Raw genomic sequence first — 23,157 nt, forward strand, 5'->3', positions numbered from 1 at the left:
TGGGGGTGGGGTCGGGGGGGGTGGCGGGGGGGTGGGTGGGTGCGGTGTTGGGGGTGGGGGTGGAAATCAGGCCAGATCATTCTCTGGTTGGGGGGATGGAGGAAGAGGCGAGTCAGATGCATCTCCGATGGGGGCGGGGGAGGGAGGCCCAATCGTTCCCCGTTGGGGGTGGGGGTGGGAGGCCCCGGTCATTCTCTGGCGGGGGCGGGGGGGAGGGCTATGGGCCAAATTGCTCTCTGGTGGGGGTGGGGAGGGGAGGAGGGAGGCTCGATCATTCTCTGCTTGGGGGTGGGGGGGGGGGTGGAGGTGGGAGGAGGAGGGAGGTGGGCCAGATGGATCTCTGGTCGGGGTGAGCAGAGGCTGGTGGGGTCCGCTGCCACTCTGCGGGCGATCGGTGGGGGGAGGGGGGAAGGAGGCAGGGGGTCACGGTCAGCCTGGGTAGTTGGGGGGGGGGGGGAGTTGGGTGGATCAGGGGGACAGTTATGTTATGGGGGTTGGGCGATATCTTTTGGGGGCCACTGCTCCCACTTTTTGTTTCTGGGCCACTTTACCCACGTTTTGCGGCCAGGAACAATGTGACAGGGGCGCGTTTCTCTAATTTTTTTTCTCTCTGCGCATGCACAGTTGAAGGCTCCGATCGGAGCAGCAGCGTTTCGGACGCAATAATCCCCGTCCACAGCGTGATTCAGACCCGTGATTTCTTTTTCAAGGTTGAGTGCGTATGGGGGCACCCAAGAACAGGTTTCCGAGTCGGATCTGAATTGTGCCCAGATTCAGCACTTAGAATTAAAATCGCCCAAAAAGCACCTCTGCCAATCAGAGTCCACTGGTCAACAAATGAGCACTTTACTTCCTCTCTCATTAGTGACTCTGATTATGACAAATACCATTTTTCATATAAGGAGTGAGGGCAGTTGTCAACAGAGCTATCAAGCAATGCTTATTCGCTGGCTGACTTGCTCACCAGCGCTCAGCTTTGGTTCTGACACTCGACTGCAGACCCCAAGACAATCTTACCCCAAACATGGAGAAAAGAGCTGAACTCCAGAGGTGAGGGTGACTGCCCATTGCCACCAAGGCAGCATTTGACTGATTCTGACATCAAAGCATCCTAGTAAAATTGAAGTCCATAAGAATCAGAGGAAGCGTCTCCTCCAGTTGCGGTCACACCCATCGAGGAGGAAGATGGAAGCAAATTACTGCGGATGCTGGAATCTGAAACAAAAACAGAAAATGCTGAAAAATCTCAACCAGTCTGGATGACCCTTTGTCAGAGCAAAGGAGAAAGATAGCTCTGGCTGTGGGAAACCAAACATCTCTGCTACAGGACACTATTTCACGTGCCTCTCGATAGTATCCTAAGCAAAACTGTCTGCAGCTGCTCTACCGTTGTCTTTCCATCCATCATAAAGTTAGCACTGTGGATGTTTGCTGATGGTTCCACAATTTTCAGTTCCATTTGTAACCTTTGATTTTATTAAGCAGCCTATGCCTGTATTCAGAAAGGCCTGGGCTACATCCTAGCTTAGGTTGACGTAGGTGGCTGTAACATTTGCATCACATGTGCAAGGCAATAGCCACCTCCAACAAGAGAAAATCTAACTTTTATGTTCCTGATTGGTGTTATCACTGGACGGGAAGATTCCAGAATGGCATCCTGTTATAGTCTTTGTTCCTTCAACTTCAGACTCGTTGAAAACTTCTCTTCATTTCTCTTGATTTATTAACAAGCTGTTATTTAAATTTCAGGCATTGGCTTTCTTAACCAGAACAGAGGGACCTTGGGGAATTGTTCACAGATCCCTGAAGGCACATGAATAGGATGGTTAAGAAGGCACATTGGACACTGGCTTTCATCAGTCATGATATCAAGTATAAGAGCAAGGAGATAATGTTGGGGTTATACAGAGTGTTGGTTAGGTCACAGCTGGAGTACTGTATGCAATTCTGGTCACCTCACTATAGGAAGAAAGTGGTAGCACTAGAAAGCATACAGAGGAGGTTCACCACAGTGTTGCCTGGGATGGAGCATTTGAGATATAATGAGAGACTAGATAGGCTTGGATTGTTTACCTTAGAGCAGAGAGGGTTAAGGAGGGTCATGATTGAGGTGCACAAGATGATGAGAGGTATGGACAGGGTGAGTAGGGCACAACTGTTTCCATTGGTTGAGGGGTCAATCATGAGGGGGCATGGTTTTGGAGTAAGGGGCAAGAGGGGATTTGAGGAAAACCGTTTTCACTCAGAGATTGGTGGGAATCTGGAATGCACTGACTGGCAAGGTAGTGGAGACACAGTAAAAAGTCTGACAACACCAGGTTTTAGTCCAACCTATTTATTTGATAATATACTCGCAAGCTTTCGGGTTGGGCTAACCCAAAAGCTTGCGAGTATATTATCAAATAAATAGGTTGGACTAAAACCTGGTGTTGTCAGACTTTTTACTGTGTTTACACCAGTCCAACGCCGGCATACCCACATCAAGGTAGTGGAGGCCAGAAACCTTATAAACTATAACAAAATATTTGGATGAGCGCTTGAAATATCATAACATTCAAGGACTTGAGACAAGTGCAGGAAAATGGGATGACCACGCCTTTTATGGTAGATATTGTCTATGCAAACTCAATGGGCCAAAGGGCCTTTTCTGCACTGTATGCCCCTATGACTTTATGACTCCATGATATAGCTTTTCATGTAGCAAACCTGAGAGAGGTGTTCCTTTCCTAGGTTCCTACACTTAACTGTTATGAATTCAGTTAAAATCACAATCCCGAAAACCTTACTGCTCTAAAGATGCCCCAGTTTCTAAACCACGACTTTTTACTTCTCCAAGTTTATTTACTTTTCATGTCATAACCCCGCTAAGCACAATAGGAGCGCAGTTTGAACTGACCGAATCCCTGGACATACAAATCCCTTTGTCTAAGATTGTCTTACCTAACTAGAATTTTACCCATCTGATGCACTAAATCAAACCCACTTAAATCTATACTTTAATTACAAATCTACCTCTGTTTTTCTGACATTACTCCCTTTGATATCTAATTATGTCCGCATCACTACGTGCCCCCACCATCAACATCTAGGGGTCACCATTAACCAGAAATATAACTAGACCAGCCACATAGATACGGTGGTTACAAGAGCAGGTCGGAGGCTGAGAAATCTGGATAAAGACATTTCATTCTTTTCCTGTTGGAGTTTCCATTCCATGCAATGCTTAATATAGTTTAGTGAAACAGACAAAGCAAAGTGCCCCAGCTCCTTTCTTGCTCTAAGCCATATCAATTAATAAAATTTCATAAGTTCATAAAAAATAGGCCCATTGAGTCCACTCCACCATTCGATCATGGCTGATATTCTCTTTATCCCCATTTTCCTGCTTTCCCCCCATAACCTTTCAATCCATTACCAATCAAAAATCTGTCTAACTGCTCCTTAAATTTACTCACTACCCCAGCATCCACCACACTTTGGGATAGTGATCATAATTTTTGTAAATTCTGATCCAGGCATTTCTACCATCTTGTCCAAATTCCATTATCTTTCATATCATTCTCTCTGTTTCTTTAGGAGGAACTCTTCAAAATGCAGCTAATGAAAATACAATAAAACTTAGTCCAACTTATAAATCAAAGAAAAGGTTTAATAAAAAAACGTCATTACTCCGAACTTCGGGCCTCATCCTGGGCCACTCCAAACTTCCCACTGTGATAGTGTATGAATGAAGCAGTAGCCTGATGGGAAAAATGGTCAAGTATTTATTATAAAGTAAAGGACAGCAGACCAAGCCATTTCAAAATGCCAGACCCCTGTAAAGCTGACTGACTCTGAACAAAGAAATGACTACAACCAGTGAAGACCAAATGCTTGGCCTTCAGTCTATTTTGATGAGACTGACTTCACATAGCCTGGGTGACACATGATTAACACCAGGAGAGCTGGCCTTTACACAGATGACTCCATGTACCGTGAGATAACATACGAGACATTAGATAAGGTCAGGAAGGAGGGAGTCACAGAATTTGTTCATTACAGAAAATAAGGCATAAAGGAGTCACAGAACCAAGGTCGGGGATGAGGGAGTCACAGAATTTGTTTTGTTCGATGTACCGATGGGTCGTACTGGGGCTGCTCTTGGTTGTACGAGATTGGCCTAGTGCTTCATGTCGTTAGTGTGTGCCTAAACTGGACCAGATACTGGGCAAGACGACAGCTCAGTGACTATCACTGATTGCTGTGCAGACACATGGATTTGGGCCGGTGTCTGAGAGAGTTTGCACATTCTCCCCGTGCTTACGTGGGTTTTCTCTGGGTGCTCCGGTTTCCTCCCACACCCCAAAGATGAGCTGTTAGGCTGATTGGCAGTAATAAATTGTCCCTAAATCAGTTTCCCTCAATCTGGATGGCCATAAAACATTAGACAAGGGTTGTGGGTGGAGAGGGGGACTGGTGGTGTTGAGATGGTGGCGCGGGCTCGTTGGGCCGAAGGGCCTGTTTCCCAGGCTGTTTTTGTTCTTTGTTCTTCGTATTATTAAAATCATGTAAGCTGATAAGAAAATGCATAACTATTGAATTGATCCTTGAAGTAGGCGCAGTCTTGGGATAGAACCTGCAGTTAGTGTGGACTGCTCTCTGTTTCCAAGATTCAGCCATATACTGGACGCAGTTTTGTGATAATAAAAGCTAGTTGAATTTTAGAAAAGCAAACTTTGTTAAGTTTAATTATCACAACTCGGGAAACAAGAAATTCTCCAGTACGACATTTGGCGCTGCGATAGCAGAAACCAATATCCTTGTTTATCGCGAATCAGCTGGTCAGCTGACTATTACATCACTCTGTAATTGAATCCATGTTTTACTGGGTCAGCTGACCCTTACATCTTGTTCCCATTGGTTACATTACATCCAATCAATGTTGTCACCAGTTACATTCTAACACTCTGAACCTACTCCTTGATTTGAATGCTTGTTAATATCTACCATTAAGAAGAATGTTAATGCTAATAGTAACCGATCAAATCCTTTCTGTGACTTTTGTACTCTTCAGTTGACACAAAAACACCTTTAATTTCAGGTTTATTCCTGAATCTCCTTACTGGCTGCTGGTAACGGGAAGAGTACAGGAAGCAGAAACAATTCTCCGACACATTGCAAAGAAAAACCATATCACTTCACCAGAGGTTTTCTTCAGTGATCTTGAGGTACTGCAGAATGATAACATCATGACAGCTACCAGGAGACTGGGCATTACCCCTCAAAATAAAAAGCATAACAGGACCTCCCAGCTGAAGCTAGAGGCTGCGGAATCCTTTCAGTTGTGTTATATTCCACAGTTGATATGCAGCATCTGCAAAGCGAAGTGCATGCAGTTATTGGAATCAGAACCAAAATATTATAGGCAACCTTGCAAATATTGCAGTGTTCCCTTCAATATTTGCAAAGCCATGTTCTCATTGCCCTTGCTTCTCTGGCAAGAGAAAATGATGTGGAGATGCCGGCGTTAGACTGGGGTGGGGACATTAAGAAGTCTCACAACACCAGGTTAAAGTCCAACAGGTTTATTTGGTAGCACGAGCTTTTGGAGTGTTGCCCCTTCTTCAGGTGAGTGAGGAGTTGTGTTCACAAACAGGCCATGTACAGACACAAGCTCAATTTACAAGATAATGGTTGGAAAGAAAGAAAGGTAACTTTTGGGATATGGAGCATCAGAGATTTCCTTTATGCAATAGTGGACAGCAGTCTGGGTGATTTACAATTGCTGTTCATTCTTCCAATCATACTGCAATCCATGCTATAGATGTACTATCCATGTACGGGAGCAGGCAGTTTATGTAGGATCTTTGCAGAGAGAACAATTATAGAATCATAAAACCTACAGTGCAGAAAGAGGCCATCTGGCCTATTGAACAGTCCCACCCAGGTCCTATCCCTGTAACCTCATACCTTCACCCTCCTAATCCCCTGGACACTAAAGGACAATTTTGCATGGCCAATCAACCTAATCCACACATCTTTTGGACAATGGGAGGAAACCAAAGCACTCGGAGGAAACTACACAGGCACGGGGAGAATGTGCAAACTCCACATAGACATAAAACTGAGTCCCTGGTGCTGCGAGGCAGCAGTGCTAACCACCGTGCCACCCACAATCTGAGATGGTTGTCTTATGAGGGAAAGGGTGGAAAGACTAGGCTTGTATCTACTGGAGTACAGAAGCCTTAGAAACATTAACAAACAGAGTATCCGGGTGTGCAGGTCCAGTTCCCTAAAAATGGCAACACAGGTGGGAAATCTGTTGCAGCTATATAAGATATTGGTTAGGCAGCAACTGGAGTATTATGTGCAGTTTGGATCACCACACCACAGAAAGATGTGGAAGCTTTAGAGAGAGTGCAAAGAAGGTTCACTAGAATTTGCCTGGTCTCAATGGAGTTGGCTATGAGGAGAGATTAAATAAACTATGATTGTTTTCACTGGAAAGACGGAGGCTAAGGGGAGACCTGATCGATGTCTACAGAATTATGAGAGGTATATACAGGATGGATAGTCAAAGACATTTTCAAGGTTACAAGCGGGCACAGGTTCAAAGTGAGAGGGGGAAGGTTTAAGGGAGATGTGCGTGGGAAGTTTTTCACGCAGAGAGTGGTGGGTACCTGGAACGTGCTGCCAGATGATGTGGTGGCAGCTGGCACATTAGCAACATTTAAGAGGCATCTGAATGGGTACATGAATAGGAAGGAAATAAAGGGATACAGACCAAATAGGGGCAGAAGGTTTTTTTAATCTGGATTTTTTTGATCTGGATAGGCTGAGCGAGTGGGCGAGGACCTGGCAGATGGAGTACAATGTTAGCAAGTGTGAGGTTATCCACTTCGGCAGAAATAATAGTAGGAAGGATTACTATTTAAAAGGCAAAAAGCTGCAGCATGCTACGGTGCAGAGGGACCTGGGGGTCCTTGTGCATGAGTTGCTAAAACCCAGTCTGCAGGTGCAGCAGGTGATCAAGAAGGCGAATGGGATGCTGGCGTTTATAGCGAGGGGGATAGAATATAAAAGCAGGGAGATCTTGCTGCAACTGTACAGGGCACTGGTGAGGCCGCAGCTGGAGTACTGTGTGTAGTTTTGGTCGCCGCACTTGCGCAAGGATATTTTGGCCTTGGAGGGAGTGCAGAGGAGGTTCACTAGGCTGATACCGGAGATGAGGGGGTTGGACTATGAAGAGAGACTAAATAGACTGGGTCTGTACTCGTTGGAGTTTAGAAGGATGAGGGGGGATCTTGTCGAGATGTATAAGATAATGAAAGGGATGGATAGGGTCGAGGTAGAGAGATTCTTCCCGCTTAGAAAGGATAGCAGGACTAGAGGGCACAGCCTCAAGATAAGGGGGTGGGGGCAGTTTAGAACGGAGTTGAGGAGGAACTTCTTCACTCAAAGGGTGGTGAATCTCTGGAATTCTCTGCCTGTTGAAGTGGTGGAGGCTACCTCGCTAAATATATTTAAGTCACGGGTAGATAGGTTTTTGACAGACAAGGGAATTAAGGGTTATGGGGAGAAAGCCTTGTGTCCAATGAGGGGCATATACACGATGGGTCGTACTTGGGCTGCTCTTGATTGTTCAAGATTGGCCTAGTGCTTCTTCATGTCGTTAGTGTGTGCCTAAACTGGACCAGATACTGGGCAAGACAACAGCTCAGTGACTATCACTGATTGCTGTGCAGACATATGGATTTGGGCCAGTGTCTGTGAGAGTTTGCGCATTCTTCCCGTGCTTGCATGGGTTTTCTCCGGGTGCTCCGGTTTCCTCCCACACCCCAAAGATGAGCTGTTAGGCTGATTGGCAGTAATAAATTGTCCCTAAATTAGTTTCCCTCAATGTGGATGGCCATAAAACATTAGACAAGGGTCATGCGTGGAGGGGGGGACTGGTGGCATTGGGATGACGGCGCAGGCTCATTGGGCCGAAGGGCCTGTTTCCCGGGCTGATTTTATTCTTTGTTCTTTTGTTCTTAAAGTAGGAAAGTGGAACTGATCCACTTCAGATCAGCCATGATCTTATTGAATGGCGGGGCAGGCTCGAAGGGCTAGATGGCCTACTCCTGCTCCTATTTCTTATGTTCTTATGTTTTAGTTAGGGCATCATAATCAGCACAGGTTTGGAGGGCTGAAGGGCCTCCAAGCTAGGTTCCCTGATGCTAAGGGACAATTTAGCATGGCCAATCCACCTAACCCATACACCTTTGGACTTTGGATAAATATTTGTAATCAATTTTCGATGTACTGGCTGTATTAAACACAGCAAATTCAACAATACAAGAAAAAAATAGGGTACAGTCACCTTGTCAATCTGAATTAATAATCTTAAAAGCCCTCTTTTGGTGTCTCTGGGCCATTTGTTAATATTAAAATGTGAATATACTTTACAGAATTGCGCTATAACTTCATTGCTTTTATCTTCAAATGTTCCAACTTGACAGTCAGCGTTGGGGCTTGATTGTTGGCAATCAAAGAGAACAAAGAACAAAGAACAGTACAGCACAGGAAATAGGCCCTTCGGCCCTCCAAGCCTGTGCCTCTCATTGGTCCAACTAGACCATTCGTTTGTTTCCCTCCATTCCCAGTCTGCTCATGTGACTATCCAGGTAAGTTTTAAACGATCCCAGTGTGTCCGCTTCCGCCACCCTACTTGGCAGTGCATTCCAGGCCCCCACCACCCTCTGTGTAAAAAACGTCCCTTTGATATCTGAGTTAAACCTTGCCTGTCTCACTTTCAGCCTGTGACACCTCGTGGTCATCACCTCCGACCTGGGAAAACAGACTCGTTGGGTCTGATTGGCTCCGTGCGCTATATCCTGTAATTATAAAGAGTGTCCCGAAGGTCTTAAAATTAGTAACATAATAATTAAATTATTCATTTTTGTTTGGTCTAATACTAATCTGATTTCAATGCTATGACTTGGTTAACCTAATAATTTTGTCTATAAATCCAGTTAACTCTCTCACCAGTCCTGTGGCTATTGAAGCCATTTGATTCTGCGCTCTACAAGATGATTCATTTACTGGAACAGTTTCGGTGCTGGTAGTCTGCCCACTAGGGTATGGTTTCCACTGTGCCCAGTGTCTCCATATGGTACAATATTTCTCATCAATTAGGACATATGTCTGTCTTGCCACAACTACAATGAAAAGCCCTTCCCATCTAGTGTCTAATCCTTTCTTGTCTGTCATTAGCTGTACCATTACTTTGACTCCAGGAGTAAGAACATAAGAACATAAGAAATAGGAGCAGGAGTAGGCCATCTAGCCCTTCGAGCCTGCCCTGCCATTCAATACGATCATGGCTGATCTGTCGTGGCTCAGTTCCCCATTCCCGCCCTCTCCCCATAACCCTTAATCCCCTCGCTTATCAAAAACCCATCAACCCGCGTCTTAAAAATATTTAGCGAGGCAGCCTCCACCACTTCAACGGGCAGAGAATTCCAGAGATTCACCACCCTTTGAGTGAAGAAGTTCCTCCTCAACTCTGTTCTAAACTGCCCCCCCTTTATCTTGAGGCTGTGCCCCCTAGTCCTACTGTCCTTTCTGAGCGGGAAGAGTCTCTCCACCTCTATCTTATCCATCCCATTCATCATCTTATATGTCTCAATGAGATCTCCCCTCATTCTTCTAAATTCCAACGAGTACAAGCCTAGTTTATTCAGCCTCTCCTCATAGCTCAACCCCCTCAACTCCGGTATCAGCCTAGTAAACCTCCTCTGCACTCCCTCCAAGGCCAAAATATCCTTGCGTAAGTATGGTGACCAAAACTGCACACAGTACTCCAGCTGCGGCCTCACCAATGCCCTATACAGCTGCAGCAAGACCTCCCTACTTTTATATTCAATCCCCCTCGCTATGAAGGCCAGCATCCCATTCGCCTTCCTGACCACCTGCTGCACCTGCAGGCTGGGTTTTTGCGACTCATGCACAAGGACCCCGAGGTCCCTCTGCACTGTCGCCTGCTGCAGTTTTTCGCCACGTAAGTATTAGGAGTGTTTTTCTTTGCCAATTTCATCCAACCCCTGTGTTGTTGCTGAGTGATTACCTGTTTCTTTCAAGAATGCAAACAATCTACTAGGTCCCTCATACACTGAAATGCTGCCTGTCTTCCAATTTCACTTTCCCAGCTTCCCACTATCACATCACCTTACCAGTCATCAATTCGAAAGGGATTAAGCTTGTTCCTCGGGTTGGGGTGGTTCTCTACCTTTAGCAAAATTGCAGGGAAGGCCTGTGCCCAATTATTTCCTTCATCCAGAATGGCTTTGGCTAAGCTGTTCTTCAATGTCCTATTCATTCGCTCCACATTCCTGAACTCTCTGGGTGGTATGATGTGTGAACCTCTCTTTTATTCCCAATATTCTGCAAACTTCTTTTAAAACTCTCCCTGTGAAGTGAGTCCCCTGATCTGAATCTAATTCAGAAGGCCAAAAGAGAAAATGCTGGAAAATCTCAGCAGGTCTGGCAGCATCTGTAAGGAGAGAAAAAAGCTGACGTTTCAAGTCCAGACAATCCTTTGTCAAAGCTAAAAGGCATAGAAAGTGGGAGATATTTACACTGCAGGGTGAGGGAATGAAAAATGAGTCATAAGCACAGAAACCAAGGAAACCAGCTAATAGCTGTCCACAGAGAGAATAAAGGGTGTGAATGGCAGAGAAGCTAAAATGAAGATGTTGGGGGAGGGAGGGAAGAAAATAGATGGAACAGAAGTAAGATCTAGAAAAAGTGAAGCAAAGGGGGAGAAAAAGTAAGGGAAGGCGCATTAAGTAGGGGAAAAGAGTGGAAAGAAAAATGAAGAAAGACAATAAAGAAATAAAAGGTAAGAGAACAGTAAAAAATAAAACAAAATAGAATGAAGACAGAGGGGTCGAGGTGGGGTAGAGCAAATCATCTGAAGCTGTTAATTGCATGTTGAGACCAGAAGGTGAGATGCTGCCCTTCCAGTTTGTTTGAGCTTCACTGTAACATTGCAACAAGCCCAGGACAGTAATGTGGGCATGGGAGCAGGATTGTATGTTAAAATGACAAGCAACCAGAAGAGCAGAATCCTGATTGCGCACAAACTGAAGGTGCTCAGCAAAGTGATCACCCAGTCCACGCTTGGTTTCTCTGATATAGAGGAGACTACATTGGGAGCAGTGAATGAAATACACCAAATTGAAAGAGGTGTAAGTGAATCGCTGCTTAACCTGGAATGAGTGTTTTGGACGTTGGATGGTGAGCATAGAACAGATAAAGGGACAGGTGTTGTACCTTTTGCGATTGCATGGGAAGGTGGCATGAATGACATAATCCCAGAGGGAGGAAGTGAGGGTCATGGCATGGGAGAAGGACCACACGCTGTTGAGGGCTCTGTCGACAAGGCCCTCAATGGCGTGCGGTCCACCTCCGTGCCATGGCTCTCACTCCCTCCCTTCCCTCCCAGAACAAGGATAGAGTCCCCCTTGTTCTCACATTTCACCCCGCCAGCCTCTTTGCAAAGCATAATCCTCTGTTATTTTTGACAACTCCAGCACGATGCCATCACCAAACATATCTTCTCTTCACTCCCTCTGTCAGCATTCCGCAGAGACCATTCTCCCTAGGATAACCTAGTCCACTCCTCCACTATACCCAACATCTCTCCCATCACTCATGGCACCTTCCCATGCAATCACAGAAGGTGTAACACCTGTACCTTTACCTCTTCTATGTTCACCATCCAAGGTCCAAAACACTCAATGCAGGTTAAGCAGTGTTTCACATGCACCTCTTTCAATTTGGTGTATTGCATTCGCTGCTTCCAATGTGGTCTTCTTTATATCGGAGAGAGCGTACACTGGGTGATCACTTTGCTGAGCACCTTCAGTCTCTGTGCAATCAGGACCCTCACTTTCCGGTTGCTTGCCATCTTAACACACTATCCTGTTCCCATGCCCACATGTCTGTCCTTGGTTTGCTGCAATGTTCCAGTGAAGCTCAATGCAAACTGGAAGAACAGCATCTCATTTTCCAGCTAGGCACTTTACAGCTTCCGTCTCAACATTGCATTCAACAACATCAGATGATTTGCTCTACCCCAACTCAACCTCTGTGTCTTCATTCTAATTTGTTTAATTTTTTTGCTGTTCTTATCTTTTATTTCTTTATTATCTTCATTTTTCTTCCTCCCCCCCACAACTCTTTCCCCCACTTTAGGTCCCTTCCCTTACCTTTTCTCCTCCTTTGCTTCTCCTTTTCTAAATTTACTTTTATCTCACCTAATCCCCCCCCCCAACACACACAACACCACATCTTCATTTTAGCTTCTCTACCATTTGGCCATTCACACCCATTATTCTCTCTGTGAATAGCCATTAACTAGTTTCTGTGGCTATGACACATCTTTCATTCCTGCCCTCTGCAGTATAAATATCTCCCACGTTCTATGCCTTTTAGCTTTGACAAAGACTCGTCTAGACTTGAAACGTCAGCTCTTTTCTCTCCTTACAGATGCTTCCAGACCTACTGCAGTTTTTCTTTTGGTTTCAGATTCCAGCAACAATCTTAATTTGCTCTAATCCTAATTGAAGAGGCACTCCCCACCTAGGTATTAGTTCATTGGCCAATATCAAAGCTACAGTTTTGGCTGTGGCATCTTTACACAGGAACACTTCAACCCACCTGTAAACAGTTCAATGATAACTAAACTGTAACACTTCCCTCTCACTCTGGGTAATGATCCTGTGAAATCAATTTTCCAATTTTTCCATGGATCCTTTAGGTCTAGGCTGATTCCCCCATCTTTACTTTATAGTGGCATCCTGGTTTTCCATGAGCACATTGAATACATCTTTGACAGAATTTAACTATCATTTCTCCCATTCCCTTCCATCACTAACAGTTCCTAATTGTTCATCTTGTCTCTGCTTGTGTGTGCTTTCCCATGTTACAGCTTTAACAAGATTTGTTACACTGCCTCCAGTGCTAATATCTTCCCCTCCCCTCTCCATTTACCAACTCACTCTTTCTGCCCTCCTTGTTTTCTCCATCTGTTTCTCCTCCTCTGGGGCCTATTTTTGTACCTGCCTCGCATCAATGCCTGGATTATCACTAACTTGCAATTCTGTTATACCTGCTCCTTGTGTTCCTTCCACATTTTGCTCCAACAAGTCTTTAGCTGCTCTGTCTGCTTGGCTATTTCCCTGTCAGGCCTTATTTATAATTTTTTTGTGAGCTTGTATTTTGATTACTGCTGCTTCTGAAGGAATGCAGACTGCTTGGATTAGATCTTTAATCAGATTTTTATGCTGCATGTGTCCTCCACTTGAGGTAACAAAACCTCGCCTTTTCCAAGCTGAAATATAGTCATGAATTACCCCCAAAAGCGTATTAGCTGTCTGTGTGTGTGTTAACACATTTTCCTGCACTCCATTCTAAAGCTTCAGTTAAAACTATCAACTCTGCTCCCTGTGTTGATTTACTTCCTGAATCTGTTCCCCTGCAATTACTGTTTCTTCATAATTTACCACTACCCATGCAGTGTGAGTTTTGTTATTGATGTATTTTCTAGCCCTATCCACATGAAGGTTGCTTATTCTCTCACAGTGAGTGGTTCTTCCGGTAAGCCTTTGCTTGTCTCTTCATTGACATCTGTAACACATTCATGCTCAGTCTCTAGCACTGTTAACCCTCCTGCAAGATTTTCTCTATATCTCTGCTGATTTCTGTATGATTATCCCTAGATTTGCCTCCCATTTTGAACATCTGCATCTGAAACCTGTCAGTATCCCTGCTTCTAAAAGCTGCACTATGGTGTGTGGGCACAGTAATACCCCGCTGGTCTTAACCTGTCCCCATGTTGTTGTGTTACTACAGCAACTTGCATCCCATCATTTTCCTGACAGAACTGTTTTATGAGATCTGGCAACCTTAATGCAACATTAATCACAGCCAATTTTAAATCTGTAAAGGCCTGGTTTTCACTCTCCCCACTCTACATTCTCTCTACTGGCTCTCCCTCCTTTGATGGAACTCTGTAAATATTTTACAAGCACTGCATAATCTTCCACAAAATTCCTGCAATAGTTAAAAAGCCTTCAATATTTGTCTTAGTCCTTTTCCAGTGAGACACCTTTGTACATAATGCATAACCCTCTTCCGGATCTTCTGGAATTTATTTCTTACTGAATTTTATAACATAATAACATTGAAACAAAAATCAAGCCTTTCAATTTGATTCCAGGCAGCAATTTATTTTGATTACTCGTTCTTTATCTTAAATAGCACCATTGTATTAAAATAGCTTGCTTACAGCACAATGTTAGATTTGTCCCAAACTCAGAAAATAATAATGTGGGCTTCCTAATGTTTATTACAATCTATCTGATCACCCTGTTCACTTCCTTCAATGTCTATTTATTCTATTAGATTATTTGTCTTTGAGCCTGCCTTACATCTGTTACAGTTTTCAACCTTCCCATATTCAAAATTTGCACTAAGATGTGCTCTGTACTCTGGGCTACTTCTCTCAGTCACATGATTGGTACACTAATTTTAAACATCCACTCCTCACAATCCAACTAAAATGCTGTTAAGTTGCTATCATTGTTGAATAGCCCTAAGTTAACCGGTGCTATTATCACAAGTTATCCAGTGGGTCAAATATAAATCTCACATTCCTCCCCCCACCACCCATTCTACCTTGTGTAATTTTTCACTCAATGCTCTCCCACCACCCCACCCCCACCCTCTTCTGCTAGATTTTGATTTGTGTTAACAATTTCTACTATATTGGCTCATAGCTGCCACAATCTTTAACACACAAAGATTCATCCTGTCTGGGACTGAATGGATTAACTCCCAGCTTGTTTCAAAAGGGGGGGCAGACTAAATTTTCTCAGCTGGACATCATGACGTCATTATTTTAGCAATCCAAAAAAAATTCTGTATTCCTCAGAACCTTGGCTGTGTTTATCCAACTAGGATCCTGCCCTTCTCTACCTCTCCCCGTCATCTGGCACTGAGTTGCATCATGACCTACGTTCTCACAATTACTGCATTTTTGTTTAGTGTTCTGATTGTATCTCGACACTTTATTTAAACAATCTTTGGCCACGTACCTTTGTGAGCAACAGGTAAAGATGCTGTTAACACATATATCTGTACACCATAGAAAAATAGCCTAAAGTCAGGTAGACTGGATATAGTCAGGCACATTGCTAACCCACATTATGGGAACAACTGTGATTTTAGTCACAAACACAGGACATAAAATTCGCTGATGCTGAACAGAGCAATAGTCAGGGACAATAAAGAGACTGCCTGTGGTGTAAGAATAACAGTCATGATGTGGGTATGCCGGCATTGGACTGGCGTAAACACAGTAAAAAGTCTGACAACACCAGGTTTTAGTCCAACCGATTTATTTGATAATACTCACAAGCTTTCGAGGTTTCCCTCTTCGTCAGGTGAATGGAGAGTTCTGGCCTCAGACAGAGGCCAGAACTCTCCATTCACCTGACGAAGAGGGAAACCTCGAAAGCTTGTGAGTATTATCAAATAAATCGGTTGGACTAAAACCTGGTGTTGTCAGACTTTTTACTGTGTAAGAATAACACCAGATGTGCTGTGTGCAGTGAGATACATACACCACATTCTGTAGGAATGTATAAGGTCCAGGTTGTAACAACAAATGGTATGCAAGATGTTTTGTTTCTACAACTGAGCATACTCCCTAAAGGGGAAAAAGGTCGCTGAGATAGTCGGGACAGCAGTGAATAAGTTGGCAAAAGATTGATTACCGCCGATCTGAACTGGACATGTAACAGTGTTAGATAAGACGGATGAGTTTACTAATGCACTCTTGTGATAACAGGAGACGTTGTTAGATGGGGAGTAGAGGGGATGGGAACTTGGGGCACCTTGAGCCAATAGGGCAATGACAACACATAGATGGGACAGGGACCACCAATTAGGGGAGAACAACACATTGTAAAGCCATTACAATGCTTGTAGAAAAAGTATAAAAATGTGCTGCAAATCAATGTAAAGTGTGCCTATTTTTTTTGGACACCCGGTCTTGCAAGAACGTTTAGTAAAATATCTTGCTCCTTTGGAACTTGACTCGACTAAAATTGTTGACTGTGAGCTGCGTTTCTCACACCTTCCCTTTCCACGCACATGACAGGTTTTAACTTGGGAGCTGAATGTTCTATCTGTGCTGGAGCTTACTCGGACTGTTTCTGTTGTAATGATTTGGTTTTCGTGGAACAGAGGAAACCTTTTCTCTACTCACCCCTAGTTCTATGTACTTCAGTACAAAGAAGATCTGCCGGAATGGACTGTTGCATTTGACTACTGCGAGGTGGAATTCTATTTTTACAATTTGTCTTTTCTAATTGATTTTCCTATCTTCTTGACTGCCCAGGGATTGGGGAATACAATGAATCTGTTACTGCCTCACCTGCAGACTCATTTTAAGACTCTCTTGAGCAGCATTTACAGGGTCTCTCTGTATGTTACTTTTTTCTGCTCAGGTTCACAGAATTTGTACCTTCTGCCGTACTTTATTCCAGCACAAGTGACGATGTTGATTACACAATTTCACTCGGGCTTATGTTTTGCTTTTTTTAACCCTTACTTCTCTCACGCTCTCCCTCTTTCTGTCTCCACAGATTTTCCAGTCCCGCCTGTTGGTTTCCCTATTATTGTTCTCTCTTTTCCTAATTCTGCGGACATTTCCTCTGAGAATGTCCTAAGTTTGACCCACAGCTCTCGCCGAAAGCACAACGTTCCCTCCCTAAAATTTACTCCCCTCTCCACGGGCCTATTTTACCATCTTCACTACCATCTCCCTCCTATGGTTAGCTTTACGTTACATGCGCACAGCCCTTAAATTTGACACCACCGAGGGGCAGTATCAGGACCCTCTGGTTTCTGACCCCCTGGATTATGTCCCCCCCCAAATTTACGTCTGTTCTTTTCAGGCGGTGTTTTGGCTGCGCTGAGTGGGTTGGCATTGTGTCTATCTTATCTCCACATTAAGCGGGATTTCCCTGACCGGCGATATTGCCTTAGCGACCCCACAAGAAGTTCAGATAGGTCAATGTATGGATCTGACAACTGGGCGTGTAGCGCCCTCTAGCTAACTAGAGTGGTAATTGAAATATACTCACCCTGTAGAAGGCCAGTCCAGACGTCGAGGTCTTGCCCTCTGTCGCCAAAAAGACTATCGTGGGGAAAATGTAGAAAAAGGTGGCCAAACTCTAAAGTCTAAAAAACTCAGACTATTCAAAACCTCACAAAACGGAAAGTCTTGTTCAAAAGACATGACAAAATTTATTTAAAAACATAAAGTAAAACTGGACATAGGAACATAAACGTACGGCTGTTTGGAGTTCCCCAAAGGGTTAAACAGCTCTTAGAACTTAAAAACTTCAGAACTTAAAAACCTCTCCGAGAGACCTGAGGCACTCAGCCAAAGTACCGAACGATTATAGTTTTTCTTATCTCTAAATTATGCCTCTCATTAGCTTTGAATCAATTTCATTCAACAGTTAACACATCAATATATTTTCTCGTCAGATACTCAACTATCTGCGAATCTGCTGCTCAGCATAATGGTATTTGATTGCTCCATTTAATTTGGACATAACTCCCATCTTGGCTAAGCTTAGAACAGACGCTTAATACAAACCAAAAATGAATCTTCCCATCAGCCGATTGCCAAGACAAGCAGACACGTAACTCTGTGCCCAAGAGCCATATCAACTTTAGTCTGAATAATGAAAGCCACCTATACATTAAGTTTCAACATCGTCCCATGTATTAAACATAATTCTGCTTAGCTAACGATTTTCCTAACCATGTGGCGCTAAACTTCAGACCCCTACCACCATTCCTTGCAGCACTGGATGAAGCAAACAATATATTAAAATAGATTTAATATTTTGCTATATATATATATATAGCTTAAAATCATATTTACTTGTTTTAATACTGCTACTGTAATACTCATATGATCAAATTGTCCATATTAACTTATTAATAAAATCTCTTATGCGCTCCTTACCAATCTGTCCTCTTAAAGACTGCATTCTACCTAGAAATCTCATTAGCTGGTTAGGAATTCACCTCTACAAAGTTTCAATCAGATCTCACTGAATGGCAGAGCAAACTCCTACTCCTAATTTGTAAGTTCCTATGTTGGACAAAATCATGCAGCTCATGCCACACCACTCCCAATAGACTGTTGATAAACAAGGAGAGTCATAATGCATGCAAAGCACAAAAAACCAGGGGAATCATATTGATTATGTTGTATGGATTTCTTCAAAGATAAGTTGTGCTTGACTGACTTGAGGAAATTCTTTGGCAACATAAATGGATTTCTAAGAACATTGTTGAAGTATTAGCTGTCATGTGAGAGACTGATGGCAAAGCCAAATCTCCGTTCACCGTGGCGGGATGGGAAAAATCCTGCTGGCATGATCGGTGGTAAGATTCTGGCCCAAAAGCATTTTATGATGGTGGGATTTCCCTTCCTGCCTTCTGAGGAGTTAGTGTAGAACACATCCCCTTTGATCCTGCATACACTACAGCCATTTCACACTCCCAACATGCAGCAAGTGTCTGCAGGTCAGTCTTCTACCCTTCTTTACTCAGGAAGAAGTTTCACCTCAGAGAACTGTTCAACAACCAGATTGACCAGAGTTGTCTAGTCCAATATCCTGGACTTTGAGCCGCAGAACCCCTAGTCACGTCACAAGTGTATCAGAGAAGCGTGAGTGGGGAACAGCCCTTACGTGACCAATAATTACCTGAGAAAATATATCGTGATAATATGGCACTTTAAACAATTGTAAATCATATCTGAATCATTCATTGGTTTTATGCCAGTTGGGAAGAATTTATTGTCCACAAAATATTAAGTCTTGCCCACCACTCTTTACATATTTAATTCTGAAGGAGATTGCAGGAAGAGCTTATATGTAACTTCATTACAATTCCTACTTAAAAACATATAAATATTATATAGTAACCAGAATCGACAAAAACATTTTACCTCTCCAAGCACAGAGAGTGACAATATTCCTCCTTGAAGCTAGTCTAATGAATTGTGACATGTCACAGTATCAATAAAATGAGAGTTTTATTCTGCATACACTGAGCTCCACTTTTTTTATTCACCAGTATCATAGGTCAATGCAATAGGCGGCAAGGGCAGGGGGAAAAAGAAGCTCCAAATGTGATAGTTTAGGCTGCATAGATTTTAAAAAATGTTTTCTGGTTCATCCATGTCCAACTTAGAAACGTAGAAATATAGAAACTAGAAACAGGAGTAGGCTATTTGGCCCTTCGAGCCTGCTCCGCCATTCATTTTGATTGTGGATCGTCATCGAATTCAATATCCTGATCTCCCCTTCCCCCATATCCCTTAATCCCTTTAACCCCCTAGAGCTCTATCTAATTTCATCTTGAAATCAGACAACATTTTGGCCTCAATTACATTCTACGGCAGTAAATTTCACACATTCACCATCCTCCAGACGAAGAAATTTCTCCTCACTTCAGTTCTAAAAGGTTTACCTGTCATCCTCAAACTATGCCCCGAGATCTGGACACCCCCACCATCGGGAATATTCTTCCTGAATCTACCCTGTCTAACCTTGTTAGAATTTTATGAGTTTCTATGCGATCACCCCCCCGCCCCCTCACTCTTCCAAACTTCAGTGAATATAATCCTAACTGACTTAGTTTGTCCTCAACAGTAATAGTTAATAATATTGTTGCTTTCTAATAATCCGTGGTAACACTGAACTCTCTTTGTTTCCTTCCAGCTTGAAGATATGAAAGCTAAAAGTAAACAGTCTTGTGCTATTATTCACTTGTTTAAAACCAGCAATATCCGAGCCATCACTTTGATAACTTCAGTAGAGTGGTGAGTATTTCATCAAATTGTAGAATAGAACAGAGATGGAGGCCATTCAGCCCATTGATTCTGCATTGGTTTTTATCAAAGAAAATTTCTATTAGTCCCACACCCTGCTCATTCTCCATCACCTTTGCAAATCTTTATCCAATTCACAATTGAAAGTTACTCTTTAATTTGTATCTACCTTGCTACCAAACAGTGAATTCCAAATTCTTAACTTTTGCTGAATATAAACCTTTTCCTCAGATCCGCTTGGGTTATTTTGCCAATCACAACATTCACCCAACTACTGAATATTAATCATTTAATGTGACTCTAGTGAGACATATAAATAGAGAAACATAGAAAGTGTCAGTAGGAGGAGGTCATTTGGCCCTTCAAATGCTCTGCCATTTATTATCATCATGGCTTATCATCCAAGTTAATGTCTGCTGGCTCCCCCTCATCAACTCTTCTAGTTGTTTCCTCGAAAAATTCCAGTAGATTTATTCCCTTTTGTAAATTCATGCTAACTCTATCCGATCCTGCCATTGTTTTCCAATTTCTCTGCAATTAAATCTTGGATAATGGACTCTAGAACTTTTCCAATTACCGATGTCAGGCTGGCTGGTCTGTAATTCCCTGTTTTCAATGTTGGCAGGCTGCAATCAAATCTTTGTTAATAAGGGAAAAAGACAAAGGAAGAATCATTTCAATAATGTTCAATTGATTTCTTTAGATGTTGTATTTAAGATATTAGACAGTCATTTCTTTCAGTAGGGCAACCCTTAATAGATTTTAACATTCTGACACCATTTTGCAAGTGATTAAGAGTCACCACAGATTCGTTCATCTGTGTTGCCTTTAAAGATGACATACTGGGAAAAGAGGGAAAATTGTGGATGACGAATACGAAGTCAGTCCTGTATCCCTCATGTTATACTCAGCATCAGCATTGGCAAAAGAGCTCAATTGCCAAATACCTTTTCATCCCAAATTGGAGAAGTAGCCTGTTCCTTATTAAGCCACAAGTCAGAAGTGTGACGGGGACCTCTCCACTTGCCTGGATGAGTGGAGCTCAAATAATACTCAAGAACATTGACACCATCCAGGACAAAGCAGCCTACTTGATTGGCACCCCATTCAACACGTTCAACACTCATTCCCTCCACCACCGATGCAAAATGGCAGCAGTTTGTAGCATTTATAATTTACCATTTTCTCACTCCCTCTCACGCCACCCCCCCCCCCCCCCCCGCCCCCCCAATTTTAAATAGTTGGGTTACATTATCTTCCCTCCAATCCTTAACATTTTCTTAGAACCATCTCACTCACAACACTGGCTACTCTTCAAAGGTACTTCATTGGCTTGACGTACTTTGAGATATCCTAACATTATGAAAGATGATGTATAAATGCAAGTTCCTTTTTCTTGCCAATCACTACATGTTCTGGACATAACAACGCATGATACTAACTTTTAAGGTACCTATGCTTCTTGTGAAGAGGAAGAAGGAGATTTATGTCAAGATGAGATGTGAAGGCTCAGTTAGGGCACTTGAGAATTACAAGTTAGCCAGGAAGGACCTAAAGAGAGAGCTAGGAAGAGCCAGGAGGGGACGTGAGAAGTCTTTAGCAGGTAGGATCAAGGAAAACCCTAAAGCTTTCTAGAGGTATATCAGGAATAAAAGAATGACAAGGGTAAGATTAGGGCCAGTCAAGGACAGTACTGGGGAGTTGTGTGTGGAGTCTGAAAAGATAGGAGAGGCGCTAAATGAATATTTTTCTTCAGTATTCACACAGGAAAAAGGTAATGTTGCTGTGGAGAATACTGAGAATATTGGACTAGACGGGATTGAGGTTGATAAGGAGGAGGCGTTAGCAATTCTGGAAAGTGTGAAGATAGATAAATCCGGGTGGGATTTATCCTAGGATTCTGTGGGAGGCTAATGAGGAGGTTGCAGAGCCTTTGGCTTTGAACTTTATGTCGTCATTGTCTACAGGTATAGTGCCAGAAGATAGGAGGATAGCAAATGTTGTCCCCTTGTTCAAGAAAGGGAGTAGAGACAACCCTGGTAATTATAGATCAGTGAACCTTATTTCTATTGTGGGCAAAGTTTTGGAAAGGATTATAAGAGATTGGATTTATAATCATCTAGAAAGGCATAATTTGATTAGGGATAGTCAGCACGGTTTTGTGAAGGGTAGGTCGTGCCTCAGAAATCTTATTGAGTTCTTTGAAAAGGTGACTGAAGAGGTGGATGAGGGTAAAGCAGTTGATGTGGTGTATATGGATTTCAGTAAAGTGTTTGATAAGGTTCCCCATCGTAAGCTATTGCAGAAAATACGGAAGCATAGGATTGAAGGTGATTTAGCAGTTTGGATCAGAAATTGGCTAGCTGTAAGAAGACAGAGGGTGGTGGTTGATGGGAAATGTTCATCCTGGAGTTTAGTTACTAGTGTTGTATTGCAAGGATCTGTTTTAGGGCCACTGCTGTTTGTCATTCTTATAAATGACCTGGGTGAGGGTGCAGAAGGATGTGTTAGTAAATTTGTGGATGACACTAAAGTCAGTAGAGTTGTGGATAGTGCAGAAGGATGTTGTAGGTTACAGAGGGACATAGATAAGCTGCAGAGCTGGGCTGAGAGGTGGCAAATGAAGTTTAATGGGGAAAAGTGTGGGATGATTCATTTTGGAAGGAGTAACAGGAATACAGAGTACTGGGCTAACGGTAAGTTATTTAGTAGTGTGGATGAGCAGAGAGATCTCAGAATCCATGTGCATAAATCTCTGAAAGTTAGCACCCAGGTTGATGGGGTTGTTAAGAAGGTGTACAGGTGTGTTAGCTTTTATTGGTAGAGGGATTGAGTTTCGGAGCCATGAGGTCATGTTGCAGCTGTACAAAACTCTGGTGCGGCCACACTGAAGTATTGTGTACAGTTCTGGTTGCCGCATTATAGGAAGGATGTGGAAACATTGGAAAGGGTGCAGAGGAGATTTACCAGGATGTTGCCTGGTATATGGGAAGATCTTATGAGGAAAGGCTGAGGGACTTGAGGTTGTTTTCGTCAGAGAGAAGAAGGTTAAGAGGTGACTTAATAGAGGCATAAAAGATGATTAGAGTATTAGATAAGGTGGACAGTGAGAGCCTTTTTCGTCGGATGGAGGTAGCTAGCATGAGGGAACATAGCTTTAAATTGACAGGTGATAGATATAGGACAGATGTCAGAGGTAGGTCCTT

General features: G+C 43.1%; 1 protein-coding gene across 1 annotated transcript in view; it reads left to right on the top strand.

Annotated features, from left to right (window-relative positions):
- Nucleotides 1–95: 95 nt before the first annotated feature.
- Nucleotides 96–23,157, top strand: part of LOC145351652 (organic cation/carnitine transporter 2-like) — a 68,248-nt gene continuing 45,186 nt past the window's right edge. The window contains exons 1-4 of the mRNA XM_080201212.1: nt 96–111; nt 625–715; nt 5,081–5,207; nt 19,842–19,942. Of these exons, the coding sequence (XP_080057338.1) occupies nt 96–111; nt 625–715; nt 5,081–5,207; nt 19,842–19,942 (335 nt within the window). The remainder of the gene's footprint in view (nt 112–624; nt 716–5,080; nt 5,208–19,841; nt 19,943–23,157) is intronic.

Source organism: Carcharhinus amblyrhynchos, chromosome 13, assembly GCF_965287045.1.
Source record: "Carcharhinus amblyrhynchos chromosome 13, sCarAmb.v2.hapA, whole genome shotgun sequence".
Lineage (NCBI taxonomy): Eukaryota > Metazoa > Chordata > Chondrichthyes > Carcharhiniformes > Carcharhinidae > Carcharhinus > Carcharhinus amblyrhynchos.